Source organism: Chiloscyllium punctatum, chromosome 14, assembly GCF_047496795.1.
Source record: "Chiloscyllium punctatum isolate Juve2018m chromosome 14, sChiPun1.3, whole genome shotgun sequence".
NCBI lineage: Eukaryota > Metazoa > Chordata > Chondrichthyes > Orectolobiformes > Hemiscylliidae > Chiloscyllium > Chiloscyllium punctatum.
Genome location: NC_092752.1, coordinates 1404677 through 1421883, shown reverse-complemented (window position 1 = coordinate 1421883; position 17207 = coordinate 1404677). Strand labels below are relative to the sequence as shown.

The window sequence follows — 17207 nt, the reverse complement described above, 5'->3', positions numbered from 1 at the left end:
CTCCAGTCCAGGTAGCATCCTGGTAAACTTCTTTGCAACCTCTCCAAAGCCCCTCTATCTTTCCTGTAGTAGGGCAACCAGAACTGGACACGATATTCCAAGTGTGGTCTCACTAGGGTCTTGTAGAGCTGTAGCAAAACTTCGTGGCTCTGAAATTTGATCCTCCATATGCTTTCTTAACAACCCTATCCACTTGGGTGGCAACTTTGAGGGATCTATGCACTTGCACACCAAGGTCCCTCTGTTCCTCCACACTACCAAGAATCCTGCCTTTAATCCTGTATTCAGCATTTATCCAGGTTGGACTCCATCTGCCATTTCTCAGCCCAGCTCTGCATCCTGTCTATGTCGCGCTGCAGCCTGCAGTAGCCCTCGATACTATCAACTGCACCTCCAACCTTTGTGTTAGCTGCAAATTTACTAACTCACCCCACAACCTCTTCATCCAAGTCATTTATAAAAATTACTAAGAGCAGAGACCCAAGAACAGAGTCCTGCAGGACCCCACTCACCACTGACCTCCAGGCAGAATACTTTCCATCTACAACTACTCTCTGCTTTCTGTCAGCCAACCAATTCTGAATCCAGCCAAATCTCCCTTTATCCTGTAGCTCCTGACTTTATGAATGAGCCTACCATGGGGAACCTTATCAAATGCCTTGCTGAAGTCCACATACACCTCATCCACTGCTCGACCTTTGTCGATCTGTCTCATCACCTCCTCAAAGAACGCAATAAGATTTGTGAGGCACGACCTGCCCCTCACAAAACCATGCTGACTGCCTTTAATCACATTATGCTTTTCCAAATAGTCATAAGTCCTATCCCTCAGAATTCTTTCCAAAACCTTGCTGACCACAGACGTAAGATCGACTGCTCTGTAATAGCCAGGGATTTCCCTATCCCCCTTCTTGAAAAGGGAACATTTGCCTCCCTCCAATCCTCCAGTACGACTCCTGTGGAGAGTGAGGAAGCAAAGGTCTTTGCCGGTGGCTTAGCAACCTCCTTTTTCGCTTCCCGGAGCAACCCAGGATAAAATCCAAGCACCAAATCCAAAATGGCCTCTCCCCTTGTCGGCCTGTCTATAAACTGAGTAAGGAAACCATCCTGAACGCACCTAACAAAAACGGCTCTACTCAAACCGTCTGCAGTAAGGAGGTTCCATCGACATTGGGAAAATTTAAATCACCCATAACAACAGCCTTGCTACATCTGCATTTTTCCAATACCTGCCGGCCTGTGAGTTCTTTAATCTCCCTATTGCCATTAGGGGGTCTGCAAAAAAAAACCCCAATGAGGTGGCTGTTCCCTTGCTGTTCCTAACTTCCACCCATATTGACTCAGTAGACAACCCTTCCTCAACAACTCACCCACTTAAAAACTTCTCAGATGCCCACATTTCTCTCCACCCTCTCCAGAATGGAGGTCATCTCTCTGAACAGACTGAAAATCTGCTGGAGTATGAGTTAATGCTACTGAGAAGTGACAGACATTCAATGACTGTTTATTCCAGGGATCAATTGGAGACCTGTGTGGTATCGCCGTCACAAATCTATCATTGTACTTGGAATATCAGAGATACCATGTGATGGGTTGGCCAATGTATCAACAACCAGTCTGGGCAAACAGTACAGGCTGAAAATTTCTAAAATGAGCAATGTAATAATGACCAATTTATTTTGTTGAGGGATAAATATTGTCCAGGACACTACAGAAAACTTCTTGCTCTCTGCCAAAATAATGTTATGGGATCTTTTAACTCCAGGCAAATGGGACAGCAATTTAGCATCTCATCTGAAGGAACACACTTCCAATAGTCTAGCACTATTTGGAACTGCACTGGATTTGTCAACCTGGACAGAACTTGAACCCACAATTTCTGAGCAAAGTGAAGGTGCTATCCACTGAAACATGGATAGAAAGCCACGAGAGAAGAAAAAACAGAAAATACCAACAAAACATTTGAACTCGCTTTTAAAATAAACTTAGTTAAAATAGAAGATTAGTAAAATCAAACTGAAAACTAAAACAGCAGACTGGGGAACATCAGAATCAAGCCCTTCACTTTTATTTAAAATGGTATCCAGTTTAGCTGTATAAATGTATCATTGCTGCAAACACTTTGTAAACCTGCCTCTCTTTATTTAAGTATCAGAGAGTTAAACAACTTTGCTGCATTCTAAAACTTTAAATGTCTGATGGTCAGGACACTACCATTACCGTACACAGAAATGTACAGAACTCACATCATGGAGCCAAGAAGCATAAAAACTCCAGTGAGCTAGGATCCCAACAACAATGTTGGGATTGCAACAACATCGCACTTTAATTGACATTAATAATTCTTTTGTGTGGCACACTGAGCATTTTTTAAACAAGATTCACTGAACAAAGGTTACAATAAAATTGATATGCAATATTTAAACAAGGATTTGAGTCAATGGATTTTTAATAATTAAAATCTCCAAAGAGATGGGTTAATGTTTCTTCATTAAACCCAATTAATAGGATAGGAATCATACAGAAAGCTTCAGTGCTGATGACTGTAGGAGACATAACTTCCTCCTTATTCACGTAAAAATCCCCACAGCTTTTCAGTTACTAACAGAAACTGTGATTTTGTTACTCTGATAAAATTAGATAATAAATTAAATCCAATCAGTACCTTCATTTCTGAATTTTGTAGACATGGATAACAAAAGTTCAAGACAGGCAAAGACACATCATTTTACCTAAATGTTGCTACAGATAAAGGTTGGAAACATAAATATTCTGCTGGCATTAAAGCAAATTATGTATTTCTCTTTTTACATCATACTTTAGTCTTTACTTCCTTGTAAATACACTAACATCTATCTTAACTGCCCTGTAATCAATCCATTAAACCCCCCCCCCCCATCCTTATCTTCAAAACAAAAACAAAATTCTTGGCCTGTGTCTGCCTTAAAACTTACCTACCACCATTATAACCACATATCACAAAAAAAACACACACATCCCTTCCTCTTTTAGCAGTTTGTGATAATTAACTTTGATCACAGAATTCATCATCACCATTAATTTACTCTATCTTTATCATTATTTTTAAACTAAAGCAGTATGGGCAGACGTTTCATTGACTGTAACTTATTACCATTTATGTCACTGATTTCATTTAAATAATCATATTGGTGATTGACATAAGTTACAAAAATACAGGTTTCAAGATTGGCAAATTGGAGAAGAAACCGAACAATTGCTTGTTATCCTGTTAATGCCAACCTACTACTGAAGGCCAGACCATGATTAACAATTGATTTTTCTTAGGGGACCAATGATGTTCAGAAGAAATTCTTAATTAATTTCATGACAAGGTATAAAAATGTCGCTGGTTGGTGACTTGAACTCCTGCAGAAGATCCTCCAGGGTAATGAATACATTTCACGATGCAACGGAAATATCATTCTTATTTCTCATATAACTAGTGATACACAAATTTTATAGAATTTAAACATTTTGTACAGCACACAATATAAATAGTGACAAATGCCTGAGACAATTCATTTCTGACCTCAATTTGCTGAATTGTTTTCAGGAGCTTCATCAGGTAATGACTACCATTTGGTATGAGATTATAATTTTTGGGTTTATAAAATCTCACGTGCCATCTTTTTCATGGCTGATACAATTTTTTCTCTATGTCTAATCTTTGTGTAAACTATGTTGTGTAAATCTGCTTAGTGTTTCCAGTGGGGGAATCCAGAACACGGTATTTCACTGATTGGCCTGGTAGTGGGAGCCAATGAGGTATTTGCTCACAATCAGCCCGGCCAATCATGTAGCAATACCTCACAAGGTCAAAGATCCAAGCATCCTTTTAAAAGAACAACCAGACAGGCATTTGTTTCCGACTCTTCTCCTCTCCTCCCCCCCACCCCCACCCCACCCCCACCCCCACCCCCACCCCCACCCCAAACCGAGTATAGGACACTCACTCCCCCCAACTGTAGGGTGCTCGTTCCTCATGAGTGTTGGACATTATTGCTACAGTCTGAGGGGAGATTCTGGGAACAGAAACGGATTCTTTCCATTCTCTAACTGGCAGGTCCTCTCCACTTTAGATTGCTGGAATTGCTGCTTCACTCAGTTACCCACACCTTGCTCCAAGAGCCTCCCTCTGATTTCGATTTGCAATCTCTCCTCTTTAGTAGTTCAGCAAAACTCCTGATACAAGAAACACCTTGCTCCCAACCCAACAGGAAGATTGCCCTATCAACTACACATCACACTGAAGCAGTCATGAATCTGAAGGCACATGTTGCTCATTTACTGATTAATACATTGAAAAGTTACATGTAATTCTGACAGAGTTACCTGTAGATGATCATTCATGACATGTTAATGTGTTGAAGTGGTTCCTGATGCTTGCTGTCATCAAGTTGCTGCTAAACAAATTCTATAATTTTGTCCTGCTTTTGGAAAGCTGACTTTTATCTGTCTGCCCTGTACAATTAAATGCCTCTATTTATTTGATTTCCCCTTCCCAGGATTTTCACAATCCTTCCGTACAGCTCAGCAACAGATCATTCAGCCCAAATGGTTTATGTCGGTGTTTATGCTTCACATGAGTCTCCTCACCACCCCCTTTCTCTTCAACTGACCTGATACACATACTCTAAAATACCATATTCTTCGAGATTTCTTGTAGATAAATCCAATCAGAATTTTTATTAAATGTGGAAGAAGCTTTGCCTGTAACAAGTCACGTGTCAAATCTGTCTCTAATAAGTTTGCCATATTTTCCTCCGTTAGGAGTGAAAATGTCCAAGATCCTGGGACTGGGAGGGTATTAAAGCTGACAGGCCAAGGATGGAAAGGATGAGAGTTTCTAATCAGGGCAGGAGTAAAAACTGGAGCCATTTTCAACATGATGCAAAAACACAATTTCACCACCCTCATGTTCAACGGTAGGTTTATGAATAGCTGCTATTTTGTCAAGGTTACACAGTGAAAATCTAAATGCGTAACCTAATTGGAAGCGGCATACGTGGACAGCAAACTTGAGACTAAACATTTAATTTTAAAGGATTTAAATGTCTGCTTGCTCCAAAAAGATTTCTGGAAGATAATTTAAAATCAAGATCAAAGCTGCAGCTCCAGGATTGCTTAGTCTTAATGGCAAAAGGAGAATGAACAATTTCTGCAACATAACATGTAACAAGACACAGCAGCGGTCTGATTTTAATTTCTATGAGCCCTCTGAACTAACAGTTTTGTTGATCAAAATACCTCAGACACAGGCTCAAAATTTTCACTGGAAAGCCAGCACTTTCCAAATTGTTTCCCACTGTAACCCCATTTTGAAACTTGAAAGTCAAGACCCCTCAGTGAGAGCACAGCCTGTTTGAGTGAAAGGACAACTATTGTCACTTGGTCTGGCAGCCGTTACAACCTCAGATCTCTCAAGAATTTTTGCCCACAACACCATTGTGGTCCTGACTCCATTTTAGCAGCTCTGGCTTAAGCCAAAGGTAGTTTAGACATCATTGTGGAATTTCACAGGAATATCATCTCTCTCTGAATTGCACAAATGTTAGGCTGCAGGAGAGTGTGATTTGGAAATAGTGTTGCTAACAGAACACAAATTATGAACTAACACAATCTCAAAGACAGTCTACTCAATCTTGAATTAAGCTGGTTTCAGGGAGGTACTAAATCCACATGGAAGACTCAACAAATAAAGAAGAAAGGTTGAGAATAAAGCTTAAATTAATTTCTAAATAGAAACATGGTCAGTTCAGGGTTCAGACTCCCATTGGTCTAATAGGTTCTGCGTGTTGCATAATCTAAAACCATACTGGCTGCTCCGAGGAGAGCAGGATCAGAAAGATTGGAGACAGCTACTTCAACGGTTTGTGTGGATGGTAGGGCTCGTTGGGTGATCACCTCCTTCACGATACTCTCATTGTGAGCAGCCAGAACTCCAGAGAGGATAACAAGAGATGGGTTCAGTGTATGCAGAATGTTTGTAATACCGACACCAAGAGCACAGCCAGCTGTGGAAAATAACAAGATTTTGCTCAATTGTCACAAACTTAAAAACAAAGGCAACAGAGCAGTTTATTCACAATTTATTTTAAAAGGCTGTTACAGATTTGATGGATTGAATAGCCTTCTTTATACTGCATTAATAAGCTATAATACATAGGTTACACCTCTATGATGCAACTTAGTAGAATATAAAATGTAAGCAGTAAGTTAATCAGTACACAAAATTGCAATGTTCTGGTACTGTTCAGTCTAGAGGTTTCCTGCTCTGCCAATTCTACCTTTTGTAAAGTTTAGTTTGTCTACCAGGTTGCTGCCCATTACTTACCTTGCACCAAGTGCTGTTCACCTGGGCCTGTAGGAACACAAGACTCAGCAACAAAACTAAGCAAGTCATCCTCCTGCACCATTGAATATGATCGTGGCTGATCTGCCTGTACTCAGCTCTACTTTCCTTAAAGTCCCCACAATTCCAAACTCTGGGATTGATCAAAGATCTCTCTAACTCAGGCTTGAATAAATTCAATGATTCACCCTCCACTTCTCCCTGGGGAAGAATGCTCCCAAACCAATAACCCAGACAAAAAAAAATCCCACCTTTATATTGAAAAGGAGATCTCTTATTTTTAAATTATGTTCATTAGTTTTAGCTGATCTCACAAAGGAACACAGCTCTGGTTTCTACCCTATCCAATCATCTCAGGGTCTTATACATTTTAACAAGATCACCACTTATTCCAGTGAACATAGGCCCAATCTTTCTTCATAGTATAAGCCATTTATAGCAGGAATGAAACAAGTACAATTTCTCTGAACTGCTTCTACTGCAATTAATTCCCATTTCTAATTAGTACACCAAAGCATTTCTTCAGATGTGATTTGTACAGCCGCACTGAAACGTCCTTTCTTCTCTATTCCATTCTCCTTATAATAATTAACATTGCATTTCCCAAAACTACAAACTAACTTATAATTCAGATAACAGGGCACCCAGAATACCTTTAGTGCTACCTCTCTTCCATCTATTCTTTCCATCAAAATAGATCAGTTCACACTGATCCACATTGTGTACTCCTACCAATTTCTTGCACATTCACTTAACCTTAATTGTTGCAGGCTTTCTTCCTTTTCTTGACAACTTATTTTCCTACTAATCTTGGTGTGATTAGTAGCATTATGCTACAATACATTAGGTGTCTTCACCCAAATCATTGATATAGATTGTACAGTTGAGGTCTCAGCACCGATCGCAGTGGTAATTCATTAGTTATAGCTTACCATCCGTATTCTCTGCACCAATTAGCCACCCAATTATTTATCTACGCTAATTGCTTTGACAAGCCTTTACACCTTAGGAGCTCTTTTCTTCATTATTAACTTTGGATGTTGCACCTTATTAAAACGGTTTTGAAAATCCAAGTACACCACATCTAAAGGTTTATCCATCTTGCTTGTTACATCCTCAAAAACACTAATTAGTTAAATACAGCTCACTTTCACAAAACACTGTTGACTTCAGTCATACTGGGTCCATTATGATTTTCTAAGTATATAATCTTTAAAATGGATGCTAGCAATTTCTCTCTAATAGATGTCAGGCTAACTGGCTGATAGTTTCCTGCCCTCCTCCTTAAATATTGTGAGTTTCTAATTGTTGGGGGCCCTTCAAGAATATAAGGAATTTTTTATTGACTCTTGGGCTGTGGGTGTCATTGTTTTTCTAACATTTATTGCCTGTCCCGAGTTGTCCTTGAGAAGATTGCAGTGAACTGCCTTCTTGAACCACTATAGTCAGTGTGCTGTGGGTAGACTCATAATGCCCTTAGAGGGGGAATTCTAGGACTTTGACCCAGCAATACTGAAGGAACAGTGATCCCCAGTCAGAATGGTGAATGGCTTGGAGTGGAACTTGTGAATGGTATCTGCTGGCCTTGTCCTTCTAGATGGAAGTGGTCATGGTTTGGAAAGTTCTATCGAAGGAACCTCAATGAATTTCTGCAGTGCATCTTCTAGATGGTATATACTGCTGCTCAGTGTCAATGATAGTGGGAGTCGATATTTATGAATGTGGTGCCAAAACGTGGGCTGCTTTGTCCTGGATGGTGTCAAGCTTCTGGAGTGTTATTGGAGCTATTCCTATCCAGGCACATGGGGAGTATTCAATCACACTTCTGACTGGTGCCTTGTAGATGGTGAATAGGCTTTAGGAGTCAAGTGGTGAATTAGCCACTACAGGATTCCTAGCCTCTGATTGGAAGACTGTAACCAATATATGCACTCTCTCTGCAGTCTTTTCCTTTAAAATTCTACAAAGTAGGCATCTGGTCCTGGAGACTTGTCAGTCTTTAGGTTTAATTGTTTTCTCACGCCTTTTTTCAGGCAATTATTTTAATGTCCTTCCTCCCTTCCTGTCTTTTCTTTCTCAATTTTCAAGTATCTTTGGCAATGTTTCTAATTCGTCTAAGACGCACTTTCTGTGAATACAGACACAAAATACTGATTAGGTGCATGCACCTTTCTTTCTCTCTGTTATTAAAGACAGGAGCTCCCTCAGAGCAGCCTATAAAATAACTGACATAGCTCTTCATTGAAAATGTGTGGGGCCTATTCTTTCACAGGTCTGTGAATACACAAATGATGCTGGCCTTCTTCACACTGCTGACAATTCACATTAGGGGACTTATTTCTCAGACTGTATCCTATCAGGATTCATCTTTTATTCTTGTGGCCTGGACACTGGGGAACCAAGTGGTTAAAGTCCCCATTCTCAACAACTGAGCCACAAAAAACAAAATCAGCGAGGATTATTCTAGGAAACTTGCTTCAATTCGAACATAACATTTTACTGAGTCACTTGAGAATTAACTTCAGACCTCAATGCAAATATCTCACAAGGTCTGCAATATAAAATGAAGCACTTGGCTTATTCTGAAGTTTCCAATCCCAGCTGCATCTCAGTTAATGAGGTCGCTGCAGTTCTTCAATGTGGGTAACAGAGTTATATCAACAAAGTCACATTTAATGGCTCCTCTCATAAGCATAAGGGACTAGTTGGGTTAAGAGTTACAAATCACACAACACCAGGTTATAGTCCAACAGGTTTATTTGGAAGCACTAGCTTTCACAGCGCTGCTCCTTCATCTGCTGGTTGTGAAATAGAAGATCATAAGACACAGAATTTATAGCAAAGGTTTACAATGTGATGCAATTGAAATTATATATTGAAAAAGATCTGGATTGTTTGTTAAGTCTCTCATCTGTTAGAATGACCTTGTTGGTTTCAGTTCTTTCATATGTAAATCACAAAACTTTTTTTAAAAATTATATTCTCAAGTGCACTTTAACAATTGGTGTTATGTCAGCCCAGTTAATGTATTGAAGGTGTTAGCTTCCCTGTGAGAGACTGTCTGTGCCCCAATGGTCAGACTGATTCTAATCTAAGAAACGGATTTACAGAATCTTACATGGATTCATGCAGGTTTTGAGCAAAGTAAAATGTAATTCTGCAAGTACTATTTCGCCCCACAAACTTATGTGCATGTGTGTGTGATGGGGGGAGCGTGTCTGTGAGAGTGTATGTGCATGTGCGTGAATGTGAGTATAAAATGGTATAAGTCTATGAGAAGGTGTGGGTGGAAGTGTTATGAGAGAGGGTCTGCGTGTGTGTGTGTGTGTGTGTGTGTGTGTGTGTGTGTGTGTGTGTGTGTGTGTATATACAGTGCAATGGTGATCACCTGTAGTGTGACATGAACCCAAGATCCCGGTTGAGGCCCTCCCTATGGGTACCGACCTTGGCTACCAGCCTCTGCTTGGCCACTTTTCCAAGGCAGACTTCGGAGCAGGAAACAATGAAAAGTGTTGTTGAGCAGAGGCTAATAGCCAAGTTCGGTACCTGGGGGATGGCCGCAACCGGGACCTTGATTGAGGTCACACTACAGGTGACGCCATTACACTATATACACACACAGACGCGCACACATACACAGACACTCCTATATACATACACACACACACCCTCTCTCATACGCTCACACATACTCTCCCACACACACACACTCTCACAGACTTATACCCCTTTACACGCACATTCACACACATGCGCGCACACTCTCACAGACATTCATAATCCCCACCACACGCACATGTAAGTTTGTGGGTGAATTTGTACTTGCAGAATTACATTTTATTTTGCTCACAAACTGCATGAATCCTTGAAAGATTCTGTAAATCTGTTTTTTTAGATTAGAATCAGTCTGACCATTGTGGCACTGACAGCCTCACAGGGAGTTAACACCTTCAATACATTATCTGGGCCGACATGAAACCAATTGTTAAAGTGTACTTGAGAATGTAACTTTTTAAAAAAGTTTTGTGATTTACATATGAAAGAACTGAAATGAACATGGTCATTCTAAAAGATGAGAGACGTAACAAACAATCCAGATCTTTCTCAAAGTATAATTTAAGTTACATCACACTGTAAACGTTTGCTATAAATTCTGTCTCTTATGGTCTTATTCTCCACAACCACCTGATGAAGGAGCAATGCTCCAAAAGCTAGTGCTTCCAAATAGACCTGTTGGACTATAACCTGGTGTAGTGTGATTTTTAACTTTGTCCACTCTAGTCCAACACCTGCTCTTCCACATCATAGTTGGGTTAAAGGAGTGCACCAATCTTCACTGGTGTCACATGACTTGCTGGTTGGAAACACTTTACTAACATCCCTACAGCATACAAAAGCCAACGTTGTGATTGTGAGTGCATCACAACCAGCAATGACACACTGGAGATAGGAGCCCAGGTTTTCCCATACAAATTATTTCACTGATGCTGATTAGATGGTCTCCTGAATAGGATGATAAGTTCAAGGTGATCAGAGGGAAAACTGTCATCTGTCATAAAACCTTCATGTAATCCAAATTGCAGACAGTATACTGTCTAACTTACCTCAGTGCAGCCACCTGCAGGGTTTACCAGTTTAGAGAATACTCTCCACATGCTGTGTATTACCTGTTTGGAGCACTTTCCGTGCCTCAGTACTCCCTAGTTCTGCAGCTTGAATGAGATGAATTGCACTCACTGTCTCTTCATTTTTGATAGACATTCCTTCCACTAGAAGCAAATCTTCTGTAAGAGGTAAACAGAAATATTAAACGGAGCTGATGATAAGAAGTCCCTTCAGGGCAGTGAATGGCATAGCTGCTCGTACTGGAAGCCACGTCTACTAAACAGGATCCTGTTTGTTACAGACAAGAAGAATGTCTACACACACTGTATTGTTCCAACTCAACAAAAAGGTATCAGTCATTTCTCAGGGTAATGCCTTGACCAACTACGGTTAAAATTTAAAGAAAGCTTAGCAGTTGACTATCAGTCATCATTTTAACTGAAACTTCCTATCACAATACCTCAATCACATTCCACTTGCCAAACAATCAGCATTCTCCTCTCATACAATATGTGTAATTTTTACTTTGATTTTTCTTGCGACTTGCTCTGGCAAGTGCAAATAAAAAGCTCCTACAAAATGTTTTCCTCACTAATCAAGTAAATAGAACCATAGAATGTCTATAGTGGGAAGCTGGCCACTTGGTCCATCAAATCCACACTGGCCCCCCGAAGAGCATCCTACACAAACCCAAATCCCCCATCCTTTCCCTCTAATCCTGCAGCTCCCACGGTCAATCCACCTAAACTGCATATTTTTGGGGTGTGGGAGGAAACCAGAGTACCTAGAGAAAACCCAAGAAGTTACAGACGGAACGTGACTGATAGTGGAATCGAACCCGGGTTCCTGGTGGTGTGAGGCAGCACTGCTATCCACTGAGCCACTGTGCCACCCAGATTCACTCCCTCACCCTAATAAGATTGGTGAATTACAGGCATAGATTACAATGTGGAAATAGGATATTCTGGCTATAACGGAGAATTGATATCGGCACATAAAACTGAGGGGCTGGACAGAGTAGGTGGGGAGAGACTGAGACCACTCATGATAAAATCAAAACTGATGGGGTACAAATTTAAAGTGAATAAAAGAAGCAAAAAAGTGACATTATGAAAACAGTTTTCAGGCAGCAAACGGTTACAGTCTGAAACACCCTCTCAGAGTGTGATGGAAGCAATTCAGTTTTTAAAAAAATGCATAGATGTAGTCATCAGCAGCAGAATCTGTAACCTCATGGCCTGGCATACCACCCACTCAACCATTGTCATTAAGCCAAGAGGTCAACCCTCGTTCAACGGAGAGTGCAAGACAATCTACCAGGAACAGAACCAGGCTTATTTGAAAATGAGGTGGTAACCTGGTGAAGCTATCAAACAGGACTACTTGCATTAGCAGCAGTGATAGGCAATCCCACAACCAATGGATCAAATCTAAGCTTTGCAGTTCTGCAATATCTAGTCGTGAATGGTATTGGATGATTAAATAACTGACTGGAAGAGGATGCTCCAAAAATATCCCCATCTTCAATGATGGAGGAGAGAGCACATTCGTGCTAAAGGTAATAGCAATTCATAGCAATCTTCAGCCAAAAATACCAAGTGGATAATCCAGCTCAGCATTCTCCAGTAGTCCCTAGCAACACAGATACCAGTCTTCAGCCAATTCAATTCACTCCACTTGTTATCAAGAAACGGTTGGAGGCATTGGATACTGCAAAGGCTACGGGCCCTGACAAAATTCTGGCAATAGTACTTAAGACTTGTATTCCAGAACTTGCTGTCCCCCTAGCTAAGCTCTTTCAGTACAGTTACAATACTGACATCTCCCTGACAATATGGAAAATTGCCCAGGTACATGCTGTATAGAAAAAGTACGAAAAATCCAACCTGACCAATTACCAGGTAGCAGCACTTGCTCAGCAATAACCTGCTCAGTGATGCCCAGTTTGGGTTCCACCAGGGTTACTCAGCTCCTAATCTATAAAAGAGCTGAATTCCACAGGCAAAGTGTGACTGCCTTCGACATTGAGGCTGCACTCATCAGAGTGGAGCATCAAGGAGCCTGAGCAAAACTGGAATCAATGGGTGTCAGGGGACAAACTCTCCTCTGATTGGAGTCATACTCGACACATGGGAAAATGGTTGTGGCTGTTGGAGGTCAATCAGCTCAGCTCCAGGACATTTCTGCAGGAGTTCCTCAGGGTAGTGCTCTAGGTGCAACCACCTTCAGCTGCTTCATCAATGACCTTCCCACCATGATAAGGTAATTGGAACAGTGATTTCACAATATTCAGCACCATTCGTGACTCCGCAGATACGGAAGCAGTCCACGTTCAAACACATCAAGACCAGGTCAATATCCAGGTTTGGTTGATAGTGGCAGGTAGTATATGTGCCACCACAAATGCCAGGCAATGACTATCCCCAACGAGAGGCAATCCAAAACCACCCCTTACCACCTTTTGACATTCAACAGTTTTACCTTGACTGAATATCCTCTATGAACATTGACCAAAAAGGCAACCGGACTCGCCACATAAAGACAATGGCTACAAGATCAGGTCCTTCCACCAGAGATGCTAAGTATCAACAATGTGTACTATCTACAAGATGTTTTTCATCAATTCACCAAAGATCCTCAAACTGCACTTTCCAAACCCATGACCACTTCCATCTAAAAGGACAAGGGCAGCAGATACATGGGAACATCATCACCTGCAAGTTTGCATCCAAGTCACTCACCATCCTGACTGAGAACTATATTGGTGTTTCTTCAGTGTCAGTGAATCAAAATTATACAATTCTCTCCTTAAGGGAATTGTGGGTTAACCTCCAGCACATGGACTGCAGTGGTTTAAGAAGCGAGCTCACCTTCTCAAGGACAGCTGGGACACAGGAGAAGATATTGTTTTAAACCAAGGGACTGTGGAAGAAGTTTAAAACAAGGAGTTACCAGGACTCAATGTGTAGGCCAAAGTGAGGACTGCAGATGCTGGAGATTACAGTCTAGATTAGTGTGGTGCTGAAAATGCACAGCAGGTCAGGCAACATCCGAGGAGCAGGAAAATCGACGTTTTGGGCAGGATCCCTTCATCAGGAATCTTCTTCATTCCTGATGAAGGGCTCCTGCCCAAAACATCGATTTTTCTTGCTGTGTGGATGCTGTCTGACCTGCTGTGCATTTCCAGCACCACTCTATTCAGGGCTCATTTATGTTGTATCTACCAGGTGGCCTTATTCAAGCAGGGGGTAAAGAGGTAGATGCTCAATTCTATGCCTGTGTTTTCAAGGAACAGACTCCTGATTGGCTTTTCAACCAGAACTTGCTGTAAATCTATGGAAACATAATTGAATTCCGAATTTTGTCATGGCTGTACAGACCCAGATTCTTCTGTGTGGCAAACACGCCTGCTCTCTGTTCCACACTTTACATATCTGTGGACTTAAGATGGTCTCTGAATTCCACTGTTACGTTCCCATTTGAAATGACGCTATCATCATCTTGTTAAATGAAAAATATTTGAATTTTTGGAAGTTGTGTCACTTACCATCATGTAATCTCTTTGCCTCTCTTTGTAGTGCTATTCCGGAAGCATATGCTTCTATGCAGCCCCTACTCCCACACATGCATTCAGGCCCATCCATCGATACCATGATGTGACCAAACTCAGCGGCACAGAACATACTGCCATGAATCAGCTCATTATTGTGGATGATTCCCCCTCCAATTCCTAGTGAACAAAATTCATTCTTTGTTAGGAATCACCAATTTCCAAATGAACTTTACACTTCACAGACACTGCAAGTTTCAAACTGACTGCATCCTCTAGTATTTTACAATTTTATTATACTTAATTCAATCTTCAAGCACATTCAAATTACGCTAAAATAGGTCGCTTATGATACTGGATAGTATGACTTTTAAAGAAGCACAAATTGCTGGAGAAACTCAGCAGGTCTAGCAGCATCTGTGGAGAGAGAAACAGTTAATGTTTCAAGTCCAGTTACCGTTCTTCAGAACTCAGTATAGAACACAGAATAAAGAACATTACAGCGCATTACAGGCCCTTCAGCCCTCGATTAGGAGAAAGTGAGGACTGCAGATGCTGGAAATCAGAGCTGAAAAATGTCTTGCTGGAAAAGCGCAGCAGGTCAGGCAGCATCCAAGGAGCTGGAGATTTGATCCCTTCTTCAGGAATGAGGGTCTTGTGCCCGAAACGTCGATGCCTCATTCCTGAAGAAGGGCTTATGCCTGAAACGTCGATTCTCCTGCTCCTTGGATGCGGCCTGACCTGCGCTTTTCCAGCAACACATTTTTCAGCTTCAGCCCTCGATGTTGCGCCAACCTGTGAAACCAATCATTTCATCCATGTGCCTATCCAATGACCATTTAAATGCCCTTAAAATTGGCGAGTCTACTACTGTTGCAGGCAGGGCATTCCACACCTCTACTTCTCTGAGTAAAAAAACCAACTCTGACATCTATCCTATACTATCAGCCCTCAATTTAAAGCTCTGTCTCCTCATGCTAGATATCACCATCCAAGGAAAAAGGCTCACTGTCCACTCTATCCAACCCTCTAATTATCTTATATGTCTCAATTATGTCACCTCTCAACTTTCTTCCCTCTAGCGAAAACAGCCTCAAGCTCCTCAGCCTTTCCTCATAAGACCTTCCCTCCATTCCCAGCAAGACCCTAGTAAATCTCCTCTGAACCCTTTCCAAAGCTTCCACATCCTTCCTATAATGAAGTGACCAGAACTGCACACAATACTCCAGGTACAGCATTACCAGTGTCTTGTACAGCTGAACCATGACCTCGTAGCTCTGAAACTCAATCCCCCTAACAATAAACACCAACAGACCATATGCCTTCTTAACAACCCTATCAACCTGGGTGGCAACTTTGAGGGATTTTTGCACCTGGACACCAAGACCTCTGTGCTCATCTACACTATCAAGAATCTTACCATTAGCCCAGTACTCTGTAATCCTGTTGCTCCTTCTAAAGTGAACCCCCTCACACTTAGCCACATTAAACTCCATTTTCCACCTCTCAGGCCAGCTCTGCAGCTTACCTATGTTTCTCTGTAACCTGCAACATCCTTCAGCACTAAGCACAACTCCACCGACCTTAGTGTCATCAGCAAATTTACTAGACCATCCTTCTATACCCTCATCCAGGTAATTTATAAAAATGACAAACAGCAGTGGCCCCAAAACAGATCCCTGCGGTACACTACTAGTAACTGAACTCCAGGATGAACATTTCCCATCAACCACCACCCTCTGTCTTCTTTCAGCTAGCCAACTTCTGATCCAAACTGCTAAATCACCCTCAATCCCATGCCTCCATATTTTGTCAATAGCCTACCATGGGGAATCTTAGTATGTATAATTTTAACTTGAATCTAAAGGAGAACACAGAAATTAAGTACTGATTAGTTGAGCTGAAAATGTGTTGCTGGAAAAGCGCAGCAGGTCAGGCAGCATCCAAGGAGCAGGAGAATCGATGTTTCATGCCCGAAACGTCGATTCTCCTGCTCCTTGGATGCTGTCTGACCTGCTGCGCTTTTCCAGCAACACATTTTCAGCTCTGATCTCCAGCATCTGCAGTCCTCACTTTCTCCTACTTATTAGTTGAGGTAAACACTTTAAGATAATAACATGTGAAAAGACTACACCTAGATTACTCCATGTAGCTATAAAAGCCATGAGATGTAGAAACAGAAGTAAATCGTTCCACCCATCGACTTTCCTTCACTATTCAATGAGATCGCAGCTGATAATCATCAACTTCACTTTCCTGCTTTTTCTCCATAACCCAGATTCCCTTACTGATTAGAACTGTCTGTCTCGGCCTTAATGAGTGTATTTAATAACCCAACTTCTACAGTCTCCTGTGGTAAAGAAATCCATGGATTCACTACCTTCAGAGAAGAAAATCATCCTCAACGCTGCCCCTATGACCCTTTACTCTGCAATTATAACCTTTGGTCTGAGACTCTCCCACAAGGTGAAACTACCTCTCTACCTCTTTGTATCTACCCTATAAAGCCTCCTATGAATCTTACGTGCTTCAATAAGATCTCTCATTCTCTTTAATGAGTACAAGATCAACCTACTCAAACAAAACTCCTGGGGTCAACATAATGAACCTCCTTCGGCCTACTTCAACTAGCAGCACATCTTGCAGACTACTTTAGATGGACTTTTATATTTCATTCAC

The 17207-nt window shown here is 41.3% G+C and overlaps 1 protein-coding gene across 2 annotated transcripts in view; it reads right to left on the bottom strand.

Moving 5' to 3' along the window:
• Positions 1-3949: 3949 nt before the first annotated feature.
• gne (glucosamine (UDP-N-acetyl)-2-epimerase/N-acetylmannosamine kinase) overlaps positions 3950-17207 on the bottom strand; it is an 85363-nt gene continuing 72105 nt past the window's right edge. For both annotated transcript variants that reach the window (XM_072583712.1, XM_072583713.1), the window contains 3 exons: positions 14526-14708; positions 11041-11157; positions 3950-6035 (listed from right to left, as the gene is read on the bottom strand). In XM_072583712.1, the coding sequence (XP_072439813.1) occupies positions 5800-6035; positions 11041-11157; positions 14526-14708 (536 nt within the window). In that variant the 3' untranslated portion in view covers positions 3950-5799. The remainder of the gene's footprint in view (positions 6036-11040; positions 11158-14525; positions 14709-17207) is intronic.